This window comes from Lygodium microphyllum, chromosome 10 (assembly GCF_053477565.2).
Source record: "Lygodium microphyllum isolate KBCC chromosome 10, Lygodium_microphyllum_v1.1.10, whole genome shotgun sequence".
NCBI classification, from domain to species: Eukaryota; Viridiplantae; Streptophyta; class Polypodiopsida; order Schizaeales; family Lygodiaceae; genus Lygodium; species Lygodium microphyllum.
The window spans coordinates 20,259,782-20,278,905 of NC_141144.1; the positions used below are offsets into that span (position 1 = coordinate 20,259,782).

The following is a 19,124-nucleotide window of genomic DNA, read 5'->3' on the forward strand; positions in this document are numbered from 1 at the left end:
CTCTCTTGCTCAAACCTTGCCATGACACCACAGTCCATTGTGGAGCGCATTTTGTCAATACGCTCCACCCGAAAATGCCGTCCGCGCGACCACACTGCACTATATATTTTGTACTGCACATTGAAACACTCAAATTAGATGTAGCAAGCAAATTTAGATACGACACATTCTAAACCCCTCATTACCTTTGGACTACATCCCCTCGAGAACTCCCACTCCTCCATTGAGACCTCTGTCCCTTCGCTGGATGCTGCGGTCAAGGCTCCATGCAACCATCATGTTGACATAAACCGTGGCATCTCCTCCATGCCTTCGGGATATCGAATCGGTCGGTGATGTGTACTGCGTCGGAATTCAGCTCGCGCTTCCTCTCGATCTTGCCTTGCAATCTGGTACTTGGCAAGCCACGTCTCCATGGAGGCATGATGCAACATACAAAAGCGATTCACCTTCTCTTCCATTGAGGCATCCATTCTTTTTTCTACTCCATTTTCAACCACCACATCTCCAGTCAACCTATCATCGTCCTTCAGCGTCCATAGTATTTCATTATCTGGTTCCACCGTTGGTAGCCATTGTGAGATATGCACTAATGCCTCTGACACCAACCAACCTTCCGCCATGCTACCTTCTGGACGAGCTCGTTGTCACACAAAGCCTTTCAGGGTTTTCATGAAGCGCTCCAGGAAGAACATCCATCGCGTATGGATAGGTCCAGCAATCTCCACTTCGCCCATAAGATGCACAAGAAGGTGAACTTGTATCGTGAGCATGCTAGTGGGCAGGTATTTTTCAAAGAGACAGACCGTCTCGACTGCTCCCCGCCTTGCGGATTCAATAGAGGACACCTTAATCTCTTTCTGTGAGATCCATTTCACCAAAGTCGACAACTTGTAAATGGCCCCGCGAATTTCTGGAGTAAGCATCCTGCGATCGCGATCGGTAGGACAAATTGCCACAAATGAGAAAGCATTATGAATAATGGTCACTTTTCAAATTTCAAAATGTCCACGCTAATTAAAATCCATTCTGTTCATAAACCTGACATATCTTATGCCAATCATGGGATTTTAGCCCAGACATTCGGTCATCTTTAGAAAATGCGGACCTGAGAGAACGCATCATACCCGTCGGAGTGCGGATAGACTTGATTACTCGCTTCACAATGCGCTCTTCTTTGGTAGACAAAACCCAGGGAGCGCGAGGAAGCTGCACTTCCCCTTTAGCACTCGACTGTGGCCAAAGTGCCTCCATCTTACCTACCTCCTTTAAATCCATTCGTGACCCTATAGTGTCTCTCTTTCCTGTGATGTGGTCCCATAGCAAGCTACCCACATTTTTGAAAATATGCATGGGTTCCAACAAGTGGTTGACCTGTAAGTGGGTCCAATATGGCAACTCGTAGAAAACTGAGAACCGTCGCATTCCATTTGGATGTGATTCCGGGTTTACCATTTTCAGCTCATACCAGCTTGCAGCGTTCATATGTGCTGGAGGTCGTCCAAGAAAACCTTCCCTGAGTTCATGATCCTCCGGCAAGAAAGCGGCGTGTCCTTGATATACCATCTTCTTCATGGTTCGTGACCTTCGGGAGTCTAACTGTGGCCCACACAATGGACATGCATGATAACCTGAGGTAACCAGACCTGTAAGGCGATCCACGACCTAGTGAATACTTGATTGAATGAAATAAAATATAGATATTACCAGCGAGAACAAAGGTCTGCTCACCCGAGCACTCTCCCAATCCCGGAAAGTCATGCATCGTCCACATGAGAATGGCTCGAATGTTGGCTGACCGTCGACCATCACGCCTGCTCATATCTTGCACCGTGACCCCCTCCTCCCACAAAATCTTAAGCTCATCGACTAATGGACGAAGATACACGTCCATATTTTTTACTTTGTAGCGGCCCGGGACGAGCAAGCTAAGGATGAGATGTCCTTTCTTCGTAGAAAGCCATGGAGGGATGTTGTAGTTGACAAGCACTATAGGCCACACACTGTAAGAAGTCGAGCGTAGACCGAATGGGTTCACACCATCCATGGCGAGACCGAGCCGAAGATTCATTGGCTCTCGCGCAAAGCCTGGGAACGTAGAGTCAATGTGGCTCCATGCGCGCGAATCCGCTGATATTCGTTGAACTCCATCCGTGGACCTATTCTGCATATGCCACGTTATCAAGCTTGCCATGGCAGACGTGCGAAACATGTGGTTTATGCGGGGGACGAGCGGAAAGTGTCTGAGAACTTTTTGAGGGATGGTTTGCCCTTGCAAGTCTTGTCGATAACTGTGAGCACCACACTTTGGACATGTCTCCATAGTCTCGTATTCATCTCGAAACAATATGCAGTCGTTGATACATGCATGGATGTTATTATAGTCCATGCCAAGCTTCCGTAAAACATGTCGTGCATCATCACGAGACTCAGGCATGGTATTTGCAGGTGGCAATATATGATATTTCAATAACCTGAAAAAAATCATAAAACACCTTGAAAAAACACAAATGTTTGCAATAATACTGTTAAAAAAAAATCAATGAAGCCTGTGTGCAAGGTACCTAAATAACTCAGTCACACTCGTATCGCTCCAACCGTATTTTGCTTGCACACTTAAGAGTGCAAGCAATGTCTTCAACCGAGATACTCGGCACCCATCATATAATGGTATGGATGCTTCCTCTCTAAGCGGGTCAGATATCTCAACATCCATGGGAATCAATGCATCGATCATTGCCTCCATCTCAGGCTCCAAGATTGTAGGCAGGTCAGGAAGGTTGTCTGTCTCCTCTGGCATTGACGGTATAGATGGGCCTTGCGAGTGGTCGATTGGCTCCTTCAATCCATCCATCGCACGTCCAAGAACTCTTCTAATTGGCCGCAAAGGGTGCACTCCCCCTTGGGTCGAGACATCACCCCCTTGGATAGAAAATTTGCCAACAAGACCCAATCTTATTGTGTATGGTTTACAATTAGCTTGAGAGTACAATGCATGATTAATATTAACTTCAAATTACCGTTTGCTGAAAATCCGCAATCGCCTGATCAATGATCTCAGATCGAAACTCACCAAATCGTCGTACGTGTTCTATAGACAATCGGCGTTTTCGTCTAATTGCCAACTTGCATTGAGAGCAAGGACATGGGACACGCTGATTAAGATACGTCTCGCGGTCTTGAACAATAAGACCTTCGTTTTCCATCTTATCTACATTACAGCAAATGAGGCTTAAATGGATAGCTTTATGGAGATGTACGTCAAGTTGCAAGTTGACCATAAATCTTGCATTGTATATAGTAGTTGAGAGATTTTCCGATGCTATATCTCGGCCTTGTATCATCTCAAGGATTTGTTTGTCCCGGTAGATAATTATTTGTTATATCTCGGCTTTGAGTATAAGTAATCCATTTTAAAATTAATGCGCGCCATCTATGAAATTTAATAACTATAGTAATAAAATTTATTTCAATCAATTCTACTCATAGTCATAAGACCTGAGAGAAATTATCCTATACTCAATTTAAGGGTTTCTTCTTCTATAACAATACTTTTGGGTTCATTTTGATGAAGTACCTTAATGACCATTAGCTAGGGTATCATTTTCTTTTAGTCCTTCCGTTGACTAGTTGGCATGATTTCTAATTTGGCATGCCTATAAAGTTAATACAAAAACAATGAATTATGCATATCACAATTAGATCCCCTACTTGGACATTATGAAGGAATTGACCATTTTTAAGCCATCTTAAAGAGTTACCAATGTACCTGGCCCATGGCAAAGCACATTGCATACCATTATCAATAAGTCTATTATCTTAAATTTCCTTCCCCTCCCTCTCCCTCTCTTTTTCTCCCTCTCTCTCCCTCTCCCTCTCTTTCTCTCTTTCTCTCACCCTCTCCCTCTCCCTCTCGTTCTCTTTCTCTTCCTCTCTCATTTCCTTCCCCTCCCTCTCCCTCTCCCTCTCTTTCTCTTTTTCTCCCTCTCCCTCTCTATCTCTCTTACTCTCTCATTTCCTAAACAAGCAAAAAATAAAGTGATTTAAACATCCTCCAAGCAAAAGGGAGAGGGAAAGATACAATGCACTCTCCCTCTCTTTCTCTTTCTATCCCTCTCTCATTTCCTTCCCCTCCCTCTCCCTCTTGCTCTCTTTCTCTCTCATTCCTCTCCTAAACAAGCAAAAAATAAAGTGATTTAAACATTAAAGAAGCAAAAGGGAGAGGGAGAGAGAGAATGCACTCTCCCTCCTTCTCCCTCTCTTTCTCTTTCTCTCCCTCTCTCATTTCCTCCCCCTCCCTCTCCCTCTCCCTCTCTTTCTCTTTCTCTCCCTCTCCCTCTCCCTCTCTTTCTCTCTTACTCTCTCATTTCCTTCCCCTCCCTCTCCCTCTCTCCTAAACAAGCAAAAAAGAAAGTGATTCAAATAACAAACAACCAAACCCGTCGTGAGAGAGTGAATGCACACTCTCTCTCTCACCCTCTCCCTCTCCCTCTCGTTCTCTTTCTCTCCCTCTCTCATTTCCTTCCCCTCCCTCTCCCTCTCCCTCTCTTTCTCTTTTTCTCCCTCTCCCTCTCTATCTCTCTTTCTCTCTCATTTCCTAAACAAGCAAAAAATAAAGTGATTTAAACATCCTCTAAGCAAAAGGGAGAGGGAGAGATACAATGCACTCTCCCTCTCTTTCTCTTTCTATCCCTCTCTCATTTCCTTCCCCTCCCTCTCCCTCTCGCTCTCTTTCTCTCTCATTTCCTCTCCTAAACAAGCAAAAAATAAAGTGATTTAAACATTAAACAAGCAAAAGGGAGAGGGAGAGAGAGAATGCACTCTCCCTCCTTCTCCCTCTCTTTCTCTTTCTTTCTCTCTCTCATTTCCTCCCCCTCCCTCTCCCTCTCCCTCTCTTTCTCTTTCTCTTTCTCTTTCTCTCCCTCTCCCTCTCCCTCTCTTTCTCTCTTACTCTCTCGTTTCCTCTCCTAAATAAGCAAAAAAGAAAGTGATTTAAACATTAAACAAGTAAAAGGGAGAGAGAGAGAGAATGCACTCTCCCTCTCTTTCTCTCCCTCTCCCTCTCCCTCTCCCTCTCTTTCTCTCCCTCTCTCTCCCTCTCCCTCTCCCTCTCCTTCTCTTTCATTTCCTCTCCTAAACAAGCAAAAGAGAACGATTTAAACCTTCAACAAGCAAAAGAAAGAGAGAGGGAGACTCACCAATGAGATATGGCGAGCGTGGGGCGGCTTCTCTTTGCAATGAGGGCTACTCCTCTCCTTCGCGAACAATGGCGGTGGCAGCAAGTCTTTTTCCTCTTCTTCTCTCACAAAGCCTTCGCTCTCTCCCTCACTCTCGCTCTCAAAAGTCGAAGCAAAAGAAATGAAAACGGCGCTCGGGTTTCGGCCACGTTTTTTTTCTTGCGGTGTCGCTATTGGCGTCGCTAATAGTGACGCCAATAGCGACGCCAATATCCGCCGTCGCTAATCGGCGTCGCTAATTGCCCAATTCCTTGTAGTGAAAGCAAGAGGGAATAATACACTCAGTGCAAAGGCTTGAGAATGGATTCGGCGGCTCCTCTTCGCCCTCCGTACACTTCCTCCTCTTCTTCGCAAACGGTGGCGGCGGCGGTGAGAAGCTTTCCTTCTTTGTCTTTCTCTCTTTCTCTCCCTCTCCCTCTCAAATGCAAGATAGAGTTCGCTCTCTCTTTCGTTTGTTTGCACAAAATAACGTGCTCGGGTTTCGGCCCACGTTTTTTCATTTGAGCACCGTCGCTATTTGCGTCGCAAATGTGATACAAATAGCGATGCTGCTATTTTGCGCCAAAAAGCGCCATCGCTATACCTCTGTATCCTTGTAGTGTCTTTAGGATGTGTATTGATTACAAGGATTTAAATAAGATCATAGTGAAGAATAGGTATCTAATTCCTAAAATAGACGGTTTGCTTGATGAGCTCAAGGGGGCTAGGTTCTTTACCAAAATTGACTTTAGATCGAGATATCATTAAATCCGTATGCGAGAGAGTAATGAAGTTTAAACCACTTTTAGGACTAATCGTGGGTTATACACTTTCTTGCTTATGCCATTTGAGCTTACTAATGCTCCAACTACCTTCTAGAGTCTAATGAATAAGATTTTACAGCCTTTCCTCTTTTAGTTTATCCTTTTTTTCTTCAATGATATACTAATATACAACAAGACACTACAGGATTGTATGCCACATATGATGAAGGTTTTTGATATATTGAGGCATCACAAACTCTCTGCTAAGGAGAATAAGTCTTCTTTTATACAGAAAGAGATGGAGTACTTGGGCCGTATTGTTAGTGATAAAGGAATGCAGACTAATCCTAAGAAGATACATTGTGTTAGAGATTGATTAACAGCTACCACCACTACTTCACTTACAGCATTTGTTAGTCTTTTGTCATTCTATCTTGCAAATTTATGAAGCATTATGAAGCTACAACATCTCCTTTGACTGGCAAGTTGAAGAAGGAAGCTTTCTTTTGGGATGCACTTGCATATATTGGCTTCAACTGGTTCAAGGAACTCCTTACTTCTACTCTTATTTTAGTATGGACGGAATTGTCAAAGAAGTTTACCATACAATGTGATGCCAATGGTTGTGGCATAGGAGCAGCTTTGTTACATGAGCATGGGGTCATTGCCCTTGAAAGTTGCAAGCTTTGAGATAAGAAAATGGCTATGAATATCAATAACCAAGATGTTGGCTATTTGATATGCAATAAAGAAGTGATACCATTATTTGTATGGCTTCCAATTTAGAGTTTAAAGTGATCACATGGTCCTAAAGTATTTTCTTACATAGTCAAATCACACTCCTAAGCAGCATAGGTGGGTAGCTACTCTACAAAATTATGATTTTGACATCACTAATATGAGGGGCAAAGATAGTGTGGTAACTAATTCTCTCTTCAAAATATAAACATGTAGCTACATAGTAATTGGATTAAAAAATTATAGAAGGCTTATCTTTTGGATGATGAGCTTAGTCATCTTTTTTAGAAACTACAATAATGGCTCATGAAGAAAAACTCATACTATTAGCTTAAAAATGGCCTAATTATGCTTAATGAAAATATTATTATTTCCTCTACCTCTTCTTTCAAGTAGAAAGTTATAGAAAAGTTGCATTCTTAGCCTTTAGATTGACTTTTAGGAGTTTTTAAAAGCTATGATAAAATCAACAAAAGCTTTTGTTGGAAAGGACTATGAGAAGATGTTAAGGATTTTATTATGACATGTATACCTTGTAAATAGAATAAGAACAATATCCATAAGCCAAGGTGGTTTATTGTAGACACTACCTATTCCTGAGGGCAAGTGGATGCATATTACTGTGGACTTTATTACTAGTTTACCTACTACCAAAAGGCGATTGAATAGTATCTATGTGGTAGTAGAAAGACTCACCAAGGTAGCCCATCTCATTCCTACCAATACACAATTCAATGCTTCATAGGTGGCTAATTAGTTTATGAAGCAGATCTTTAGATTACATGGATTACCACAAGTAATTGTACATGACATGGATTCAAAGTTTATGAGCAAATTTTGACAAGTAATGTTCAATTCCATGGGCACTTAATTGGCTCCTTCTACAACCTATCATCCATAGACTAATGGCCAAACAGAAGGGATAAATAATTGGTTGGAGACTTACCTTTGCCATTTCTACCATGAGATGTACAGCATGCATGGGATTCTTGGTTGCATTTGGCTGGTTTGCTTATAATAACTCCACTCATGCTAGTATTGGAGTTTCACCCTTTCAAGCTATGTATGGTTATAAGGTTCCCTTACCCACCTTCATTTTCAATGAGAAAATCAATCCTCATGGGTAAGAAGAATTGAAAAGAATGCATAACCTTCTTCAACAATGTAACATGAATCTTAGGAGAGCCCAAGATCAAATAAAGATGTATGCTAATGAAAAGGGACACCATTTAGGGTTCTAAGAAGGAGAATTAGTTTTGTTAAAAGTACCAAAGTCTCATTACTCTACCCTAAAGGATGAACCCAGTAACAAGCTTGCTCTTGTTTTTATGGATCCTATAGGATTCCAAAGCACATTGGAGAGTTGGCATATGGATTGAAACTATCCTCTTCTATTAAGATTCATAATGTGTTCCATATTAGTAATCTCAAGCAGTTCTATGATACTCATGTGGATATAGTTAATGAGCTACCACCTGTAGATAAATAAGGTCTTATTCTATACATCCCTGAGATCATAGGTCAGCATGAGAAGAAGCTTCGCTCACGTTCTATCATTAAGTATTTGATTAGATGGATAGATTTCCACCGGAAGAAGCTTCTTGGAGGCCTGAAACTGTATTAAATGAGTTTCCTTACCTATATGATACATTGGTGGACTGAGGCACAACTACATTGGAGCTAGTTATGGAGCATACAAGGTTCAGACAATAGTTTATTTTAGAACACCTTTTATTTTGCTAAATTTTTAAAAATATGCCACCTACATATTTTCCTAAGTACTCTTCAATAGCTACATTTTAACATATTGCACGTTTCATTTGGATACTTTTATCAAAAGTTATATCATATTCTAATAAGCAAGGTTTGTTCTTATAGCTAGCTACCTACTCATTCTTGAGCTTGTTTCTTGAAGACTTAAAGGTTCCAATCTATTTTGAATTCTTTCCCAACTTTCTAGTCCTTCTCTTCTATGTATACGTCAAAATTATAATAATATAAATAATTCATACATACATACATACATGTTAACAATCTAAAATAAATTAATTATTCACTTATTTATTTATAAATGTTAAATTAACATTGTCTATATACATGTTAATATGATATATATATATATATATATATATATATATATATATATATATATATATATATATATATATATATACTTTTAATGCATACACATTAACCTAAATTTTATTATATGACAATCTATTATGTTATCTACGTTACATCAAATATTACGTAATTATATATGCATAGATTATTACATTACATATTTTAATCATATCAAAATACACAATCTTATTTATGTCGAATGTTACGTAATCGTACACATTAAATTTTATATTATTATATAAGCATTATAATCACATTATTATAATTTAAAAATAAACTTTCATGTCTTCACTAGTAGGCCAACCTATTATGGCGACAGACTGTTGCCTCCCTCTCTCTAAACCCTTCAATTTATACTCCTTTCGATGTTCAATCAACATAGGCTTTGCCTATGGGATAGACCGTGAGGGAATGAAACCATTCATTGCGAGGTTGGCATTTGCAGGTTGACGCACAATTGACACGTGGCGATTGGAGATCTTTCAACACGTGATCTTTCATGTGGACATGCACCCACAACATCCCCCCGCCCCGAGTTGACCTCTTAATAATAGTAAGGGATAAGAGATATAGTTCAGTTTTTACTTCCCACCCCTCATCAACTAAAAGCACCATTTCAAATGACAAAATTACATAGCCTCTTTCAATGTTTGTGTTAATGCAATTTTGAGCTCTATTGATCTATTTTAATAGCTTACTATTTCAATGCATTGGATAGGCCCATATCTGCTTCCAATCACCTTTGCTATGCTAAAACATTTCAATTGCATGGAGATGGAACATACTTTGGATGTAACCTTTCTAAGGATTGTGCTTAGTGAAGCATGGGTAAGGCACTCATTGCAAAATGATGTAAGGGTGAGACTAAAGATATCCAACAATGAAAATCTTGACTGATATTTACTTCAAAGTACCTCTTTCTAGGATGTTAGCTAGATATGTTGTTGTTTTGGAGTAACCTGAAATTCACTCTATCCCATCCTTCATTGAAAGCTTCTTAGTCATTCACAAGAATCTCCATAGCACAAATGGATCCTACCTCATTTCATGTTTGGTTGAGTCTCTTGATCATTTATGTGCATGTAAGAACATAGCAAAAGGATATTTCTATGGACAACATACAAAAGAAGCTCTAAGTGAGTGGAAACAAGAAGAGGTTTAACAATGGAAAGACTCAATGGAAAAATTACATACATTGGCAAGAATAAAATCTTGGTGTAAGAACATAGCAAAATGATAATTCTATATACAACAAATTAAAGAATTTCAAAAATTTGATATTATAGACAATTTTGCTTATGGTTTCAAGTAGTTGTCAACAAGTATTCTCACAAGAGCCCCACTTTGCAAGTTCAAGGTGGATATGTGTAGGTAGATATGACAAACCATGTACAAACTTTGCTCTTATTTCATTAAAATTTCTTGGAGTCATTAGTACTGTGGGGAGTTCTGGTATTCTTGTGGGGAACACTTGAGCATTTTGGGTAATCCTTGGGTGGAGGTGGCAGCTTCTCATGTGCTTTTTCCCCTTCCTTTACTATCCACACCATCATCATACCCCATGAAGTGTGCATCTCAAAATGGCAATGCATCAGCCACACTCCTGCATTCCCAAAAAAGAGAAAGCCTGCTTATCAGAGAGAGATTGCAAGAAAGAGTGACTTGTTCAAAAGAAGCAAGTAATGATACAAGTTTGCAAAGTCAAGATGGCAAGAAATAGTAGCATGTCGAAAAGGAGCAACTAATGATACAACTTACCAAAGGCAAGATTGTACAGTAGAATAAACATTAAACATCATACAACCTTCAAGGGCATACATACAATAGCAGTAAAGTTGCAAATTATCCAGGATTAAACATCATACAACCTTCCAAGGCAAGACTAAGCATCGTACAAGCTTAGGCATGCATGCATACAGTCGTATTAAGATTGCAAATCAGCCAGGATAATCAGTTACGAAGCCTAATTTGATGGGTCACTTGTTGATTGTCTGCCTCTTTTTGCGTTCCATTTTCCTCTTCATGCAAGCAAAGAACGAAAGATCCATAGACAGAACAGTAGAAATGAAAACAAGAGTTATATCACTTCACATTGTGTGTTAAAGAGCAGAAGTTTCAACGAAGAACAGACAGTGCAGTAATCCTGTTGGTCGGTACCTTTCTTAGTGATACAAGAGAATCTGAGTATCAGCTTCTTGTTACCCATCAGAAAGCTAAGTCCTTTTTGGTTCTTTCATGCAAATGTGCAGTAATCTTACCGGCTGGTCTTCATAAGGATACAGGAAAAGAAATCAGATACTAATTCCCTTTCATATCTTCAATGCAAAGAGTGCAGTAATCTTGTGGATAGTCTTCTAAATGACACAGGAAGATGTAACAATACTAAATCCCTTAAATTAGTTTCCTAATGCACAGGTCACTGTGGCCTTGTTGTCTAGTCACCTTAATGATACAGGAAAATGTAGTAAGTATAAGGTGTACCAAGTTCCAACTTCTGATTATCCATCTTATGTAATGCAAAAACGTTGAGTCTATGTTGAGTACTCCAAAGCATGGACTTAACTAGGTGTTATTGGTGTTTCTGACACATTCTGGACTGTAAACTGATGCGCAACTTAAGACAACTCTCTACAAATTTTCAAGCAGCCCCCATTAAGTGGTCACCAAGATTCTTTGCAAGCAAAGCAGTGCTAAACAAGGCCATACCTGGATTGTCAGCAAGGAAGCGCAGAGCAACCCAACCGCCAGGCGGAACAGCAATGGTGTTCATGGCGGGGGGGTCTACAAGGTTGAATTTGTCTGGATCAGAGGTTGAGTTGTAATTGCCCAGGCCCATGCCCACCACAAAGAAATTGTACCCGTGCAAATGGAAGGGATGGCTCTCAAAAAACAAAGCACCAGTGTTTTGCAACACCAATTGCACACTGGTCTTGTAGTCCAGCAGCACCACTTTAGTTCCAGAGCTTGAGTAGATCTCCTGTATCGGAGTAGCACCTGTGTAATTGTATTGGAAGATGGGCATATCAGGGAAGTCTTCTTCAAACACATCCTCCGTGTTGGCTATTGACTGTTCTTCCCGCTTCAAAGGTACAGAATTAGGGTGAGTCTCTGCATAGTATGCCTGCATGTACACAATACTTAAGAGAGCAGTCTTAGTAACAGAACCAATCGATGCGTCAGCTAGCAATCTGAGCAACCAAAGCCTATGCCTGAATTCATACAATGCTGGAAAGACAGCCAGATCCTAACCACTGAAAACATTGACAATGGGGGTAACTTCTGCAGACAAAATGAAACACATGCAGACAGTTGCTGCAGAAAAGTAATATTTACACAGCTTTAACAAACTCTGTAAACTTCAATCTCTACATGCAAGCAGGCCTGCATGTCACTTGTTATTGCATGAAAAAAATAAGCAACTATTGGGAGCATAAGATTGTTAGTCATGTAAGATTTGAAGTTGACATTGCCAGCAGCCACACAGTTAAATTCCTTGATTGTGATACCATTGAAACACACCTGCAGGATGGAAATGGGCGGTGGTTGAAAGGTGATGTTGTTGATAGATGTTCCAACCTTGTCACCAGCAGGGCCATGGCAAGTTTTCCCTGCAGGGCATTCAGTAAGGGCATATCCAGCTGTGAAGAAGAAATGCCGTTCGACCGTCTGCGGTACCTTGGTCGGATGGCGTTCGCTATTTAGGCTCCTCAAGCTGCCCACATAATTCACTGCATAGTCAGAGTCGTTGGCTGCAGGGAACTCAGGGAACACCAACTCCTCCACTGACTTTTGTTTTGCCCCCTCGTATATGAAATGGCCTGTAGTTGGTATCTCAGGAAAGGGAACGCGTTCCGTGCTCGGAGGAGAGTATATAGAGGCTCCCATCACATAGTCATCCACCTCTTGATCAGCAGTCACCAACACATCTGCTGTCTGACCAGGTGCCAGCACTATCACACTGGTTGTGTATGGCTTTGCCAGCAGGCAGTCTGTCTCCACAACTGTCAACTTGTGCTTTGCGACTTGGAAGAACATTTGAAAATTCATCGCAGCATTTACTAGCCGAAGGAGGTAGGTCTGTCCCTTCTTTACAGGGATGACTGGGGCGTCTGCAGAATGCACAAATGTTATGATGCAATGGATACCATACTGGGTGTAAGAGTAAAAGCAGAAGAGAACAATATGAATGTTCTTAAATGCAAAAACCGCAGCAACAGACGCTGTTTTTTGAGCATACTGCAATAAGGTGTCTTTCGAGTGCCTACTTTGTTTTGCTCATCCCACCTCAATTTAGGCCTTATATGCTGCTTGTAACCTTCAGCTGGACAAGTGTGAGAGTCTCCTATGCAATTTTTCTGCTGTATGGTTTTATGCTTGCAACAATACAGAGCTTTGCCACTCGACTCAGGAGTGTAGTACAAGTATTTGATCTGACAGGTGCCATAAAAGCAATCACAGGGAAAACTCACCCGACGACTCTTATGTATCCTGTGGTCTACATTTTTGCAAACATAGATACACATGTACATGCACAGATATTCACACTTATGGACCTACCTACAATGTCATATGCAATTGTGGCACATGTGCATAAACATATAATCTATACCTAGCCCTTTTCAAAAGATAGCTGTCACGAAGAAAATGGGTGGCAAAGCAACACAGTACTAGCCCTTCTCTGAGTGATCTAGCCCTCTTCAAAAGTACCTGTGACCCGTAAAAGGCAAAGCAACACAAAACTAACCTTGTTCTGAAAAATTGTAGAGCAAGCCAGGCTGCCCATTCATGGTTGTTGCATTCGATATATTGTAACCTGCCCCATCAGCCAAACCATATCTCTCCACATCCAGCACATCCATTATCCACCATTCACCTGGAAAATTGGAAGGAGCGCGCTGTCATGTTTTTGCTATGAACCAGATTCTGGAATGGATCAGATGTTTATTGAAAACGTACAGCTATGTCTTAACATCTAAAGCTGAAGGTACCACTCTCATTTACCATGACTAAACCCTGAATCCACGATCACAAAGCAAATCGATGTAAGAACTTTGACTGTGCTATCCACATGATCACTCAGTGATCCTCACCTAGAACAATAGGAAAGTCTGCAGCTGGTTGGATTGGAAAAGGGTAAGGCATCCCCTTTTTGGGCATAATGACTAAAGCTCCATAAACAGTTGCTCTGAGCCAACTTATGTGGGCATGCCAGAAGAGGGTTCCTTGCTCCCTCACAACTGTGAAGTTGTATGTGTAGTGAGTGTTTGGCTGCAAAGGGCATTGTGTTATATAGGCAGGCCCATCTGCCCAGTTTGTGAACATCTGCCTGATTCCATGCCTGCAAGCAAAAAGAGAAATTTAGAATTACAGGGATCGCAATTGAAGCAATGCCATGAAGCTGGTCTAGTTGCAAATTGTTCATCCACCTAATAACCGAATGAAGTAATTTCTTTCTCACAACAATTGCCCATCCATCCAATGACATATTAAGGCGTCTGAAAACCTTTCACATTGACTAAAGATGATTTTTGAACAGATGGAAATTGACTAGAGAATGAGAAATTGTGAATCCTGCAGGCATCAAGGAAAACGGCAGGAAGGTGATCTCATTGTGAGAGATAATAAGTTGATAAGATCTGTGGCAGAACTAAGGTTTTGAAGTGGAAGGGTTCCATTGATAGCTATTTAGAGGTGATAGAACCGGTTAGTGTGTTAAGGGAACATGGTGATTGCTAGATTGAGGCAGCTTACCAGTGTATGGTGATATTGTCATTGACATGATTAGAAACCTTGACGTAGAGATGATCTCCTTGTCTCACATAAAGAGTAGGCCCTGGAAACTGGTCATTCACTGCCACAATTTTCTTTGTTTCGCCTAGACGGGTTACATTGAGGTAGCCTACCTGCAATCAATACCCCAACAAGCAACTTCATGTATCTGAATTAAAGCATGCAAAATAATTGTGCTTCATGCAGACCCTTAATTAATCTCATCTAACCAGTAATTTAACAGCTGTCATTGATCTGTCGATATTGGTAATGGAGTTATATTGATCCGTCTATATTGAGTTCGATGCAGAATTATTTTGCACCTATAACTAATCTCATCTGACCCTTTAACAGCTTCCATTGATCTATCTATATTAATAATCTCATCTCAACCTTATTTTAAAAGCTTCCATTGATTTGTCTGTGTCGATGATGGAGCTAAGGGTTCCTTAATGGAATAGCATAAGCAATATTAATTGATGTTACAAGATTTCTGAGGATGGAACATGGGTTGACAGCTACCTTGAAGTGCAAATGGTGGGTGCTAGTTCCATCTGGGTTCAAGAAAGAACCGGCATTGCAATGAAACAGAAGAAGGGAAACAAGGAGTGAGGCGAAGTAAAAGGAGGTGGAGGGGAGGAAGGCAACCATATCCCGGGCAACAAACCAATGATGAAGATGGGGATATTGATCAGGTCAGAAGGCCAACCAAATAAAAATGGAATGATGCTGTCATAAGGCAATGGAGGTGGGATGATAGTCTTCTCGCTGTGAGAATGGGGTAGCTATAAGTACAAAGACACACTGACACAGAGAGAGAGGAGAGTCGAGACTCGAGAGAGAGGGGGGAGGGTTTGATTGTGAGCTAGATACTATATTTGTGTGTGTGTGTGTGTGCGTGGAATTATTGATCTATATTCTATATATATATATGTGTATGTATGTATGTATCATAATATGTATACTGTGCCTGATATTGCTGCCTACATTGTGTCAATATAGAAACGTGGATATGGTGAATTTTGACAGAGTCCTGGTCTGCATCCATCGATGACAGAGTCCTGTTCTGCATCCATTGACTTAGCCAAACTCCAGAGACGCAGACAGAGAGAGGGCTTGGGCATTTTGCTGGGGAGGATTGGTGCGGGGGAGGGGGAGGCGAGAGGCGAGAGAGAAACAGGAGTGAAAAAAGTCAAAAACACGGCATGAGGGCTCATCTATGATCTATTAATGGCTCATTGGAAGTTCGTAAAGTGCTACGTCGGACCCCGATCGCTTCTGGACTGGTCTGGAGCCTCACATCGTTCCGTCTAAAACCAGGTTCCTGGGAAAGAAAAAATCAAGTTTCTCCGATAAAAGCATATGCAAGCGGTATCTCCTGGGGCCCACACACACCAGGCATAGTTTGGCTGCATAGCGTGCGACGAATCACTGTACTGGGAAGATATTTTTATGCACGCAGCACAAAGCAATTTATTTAACTATATTGCAGTTTGCAGGAAGTTGCGTCTGTCAGTCTGAGGACCAGCAAGGCAACAGTTGTAACTGTAGGAGGTGTACTGCAAAGTATTGGGCACTTGGTGAACCCCATTCCTAGTAAAAGCATACACTGTTCATCCCGAAACTAACTGATGCCCTCAGACAGACCTTTTGTTCTTTTGATCGAGCATGCAGAACTATCAATACATGCCATTTCTTGTGGGCTGTTGGCGTAATTAATAAAAAATAATCTTTAAAAATTTAAGTAGGCAATCAACACCATGTAATGATACGATGTAACGGTGCGATTCAAGAGCACCGCCTATGTACCAACAGAACAATAATAAAAATACACATTCAGATCAGTGCACCTGTCATCGTCTTCATCAGAGTTTGTTTTGTTCTGTTCTGAAATTAATTACCTGTATTAAGCGCTCACATGGTATCAATCTAGAGCGCTCCTTTCCAAGGCCCACACACACCCGCTGAAGACTGCTGTGCGCTGTTGCTGACGAGTTGATCCGGACTGCTCATCAGACATGGCCGTTGCATCTTCCTCCTCTTACACTAAGTATTATCAAATTGAAAAATTTAATGGTCCTAACTATCTCCCTTGGAGTCTCAGGTTACAAATGATTCTTGAGAAAGCAGGACATCTTGGCGTCGTCGACAGTTCTGAACCGAACCCAGCCACCGCTGCTGTACCTGCAGGACAAGCTGCTGCTACCCAGGCCGACATTGATGCTTGGAAGAAAATGGATTTAGAAGCCCGTACAGAAATCATACTCCATCTTGGGGATAAACAACTGCAATTGGTTCGCCAATCCAAGACAGCCCATGAAATATGGGACATCCTGAAGCAGCAATATCAACGGACAAATGTGGTTTCACGTGTTCTATTGCATAAGCAATTAAATGACTTAACCATGAAGTCCTTCAAATCTACTGATGCTTTTCTTGATGCTTGGCAGAAGGCATCTGATGATGTGTTGATCGCAGGTCTCATGCTTCCTGAGGAGATTCATGTAAACGCCCCGAACAACGTAGTATGCTTAACAATTATGATATTCGCTTGTTTTCAAGATGTAATATAAAAGAGAATGAACACTTAAAGCTAAAAATGAAAATTACTCACAAAATTATAGCCATGAAAATGTAAAAGTAATGGAGACAAGATTGAGGGTTGAAGATGGGCAACCCCCCCCGAAGGAATGTATTTCTGCTCAACCCAAGTCCCTTAGGGAAGAGCTCAGTTACAATCAACCTGAGAGTGAGAAAAAGGTAATTCTCACTCTCACAATATCATGCAAAGATGTACAAACACACATGCATTATCTATTATGCAATGATAAGAACTGATTTCTTTACAATATGAGAGAAGAAAAAGGGAAAATCAGCCTTTCTCCATCGTTGATCAGCAGTACATGGATAGGGCTTGCTTCTTGTAGCTAAAATGGAAGAAAGAGCTCGAGAAGGAGGTGCTGTAATGAATTTACAGGCTTGCTGTCTTGTAAAACAGCAGTGATAGAAGAGGGAATATGGAGGAATTTGATAATGGAGAAGTGGGGGATGATGATGGGGATGGATGGGGCCAGTTTCTGGCTATCTGTGGGTGCTGTACATGAGTTTACAGCAAAGAAAAATGATGATCAATGAAGAAAAACGAGCTCTTATTTATAGGAGAGGGGAGAGCTAGTACAAAAGGGGAAAGTGGAGTAGCACAAGACAAGTGTCCAGCCACATGTCATGAGATGTGACAAGTGGTGGGACACTTGGAAACTTGTGTGACAAGTGTCTTGACACTTGTCTCTTCTCTATGGCCTTCCTTTTTGGGTTGAATACTGTCAAGAATAGAAACAACCAAATTTAGTAAGCACAGTTAGAGTACAGAACTTACTATTTTTAGAATGACATCCCTATTTTTTAGGACTAGCATTTTTAGGCTAATTCGAGGCTCCTAAAATTTAGGGACCTCCTAAAATTTAGGGATCTCCTAAAATTTAGGGACCCCCCCAATATGGGTATCATATGAAAGCTTTTTCCGTGTACATCACAAAAATGGTATCCGAATCTTCATGTGACTTTCCTATGCAAAGAAATGTGCATTTCAAGCTTTCAGCCCACACATGCACATTATACAAGCATTTCATGATCATGCCATCTTGTTGATTGTAACTGTCTATTCTGGTGGATCTAGCCCACACTTCAAGGCATCAATCCTTTCTGTGTGTGAGTCTAACCCTGATATGCGTGAGTTCTAGTCACAGGCGCCCAATCGGGTCATATAGGTGGAAGTGTGAACTATCTTTTCTCTAACCCATCGTGTGGGTCCACCATAACCTGTGACCACTCATCAGTGGCCAGCTCCAATGCACTTTTCTTTATATCTAATTAGTGCAAAGGAAATAAATTTAATAAATCATTATATAGACAAATTAATGAAAAAGGATACAAATTCTGTTTCTATAGAGTTGTGACAATTCAAGTTACCACTCTCCTTGCTGCTTTACCTGAGGAGTGGCAATCTTTTATTACCACCCACTCCAATAATGCAGCCTTAACTGTGGCCGAACTTGTTGCCCTTATACGCCAAGAAGACCAATTACGGGCACGATCTAACCCTACTGTCACTTCCCCTCTTCAAACTTCTATGGCCATGGCTACCGGGGGATCACGTTTTCCTAATAGGTCGAGGCAGAGACCTTGTGTTAGTGCTGGTCGATCCATGAACAGGCCACTACCTCGTATGGGTAATGCGAGGACATTCAGCGCCTCATCTCGCAATGTGCGAATCAATCCCAACTATAGGGGGAACAACTACAATCCCTCGTACAACCCTGCCTTATTCTGTACCTTCTGCCGGCGCAGAGGTCATGAGGAGCATGAATGCCGCACCAAACAACAGTCTCGCAGCAACCATACTCGGTCACGTAATCATGCCAACATAACTGAGTTGGATGACTCCAACATTGATGATGATATCTTGACTCTCCGTTTGTTTATGGCTGCTGGACACACACTACCAAATGATCAC

The 19,124-nt window shown here is 41.2% G+C and overlaps 1 protein-coding gene across 3 annotated transcripts; it reads right to left on the reverse strand.

Moving 5' to 3' along the window:
- Positions 1 to 10,042: 10,042 nt before the first annotated feature.
- On the reverse strand, positions 10,043 to 16,664 carry LOC148029776 (laccase-4-like). Of its 3 annotated transcripts, none has more exons than XM_087686096.1 (7): positions 14,842 to 15,094; positions 14,594 to 14,745; positions 13,933 to 14,180; positions 13,587 to 13,715; positions 12,362 to 12,951; positions 11,549 to 11,963; positions 10,043 to 10,445 (listed from the first exon to the last, which is right to left on the reverse strand). In XM_087686096.1, the coding sequence occupies exons 1-7, from the start codon at positions 14,860 to 14,862 to the stop codon at positions 10,255 to 10,257; spliced, it is 1,746 nt and encodes a 581-aa protein (XP_087542222.1). In that variant the 5' UTR covers positions 14,863 to 15,094; the 3' UTR covers positions 10,043 to 10,254. The 3 variants fall into 3 exon arrangements, with proteins under 3 accessions (XP_087542222.1, XP_087542223.1, XP_087542221.1); XM_087686097.1 differs by lacking the exon at positions 14,842 to 15,094 and adding an exon at positions 16,513 to 16,664 and having other exon boundaries at positions 10,044 to 10,445; XM_087686095.1 differs by lacking the exon at positions 14,842 to 15,094 and adding an exon at positions 15,134 to 15,854 and having other exon boundaries at positions 10,044 to 10,445.
- Positions 16,665 to 19,124: the final 2,460 nt, after the last annotated feature.

Bases quoted from the DNA above. Each gene is read 5' to 3' on its own strand.
- LOC148029776 (XM_087686095.1), bottom strand. From the start codon at position 15,262: ATGGTTGCCTTCCTCCCCTCCACCTCCTTTTACTTCGCCTCACTCCTT. The intron at 14,746-15,133 runs GTAGCTGTCAAC...TATTGATTGCAG, and splicing joins CCCACCATTTGCACTTCAAG to GTAGGCTACCTCAATGTAAC. The intron at 14,181-14,593 runs GTAAGCTGCCTC...TTTTGCTTGCAG, and splicing joins GACAATATCACCATACACTG to GCATGGAATCAGGCAGATGT.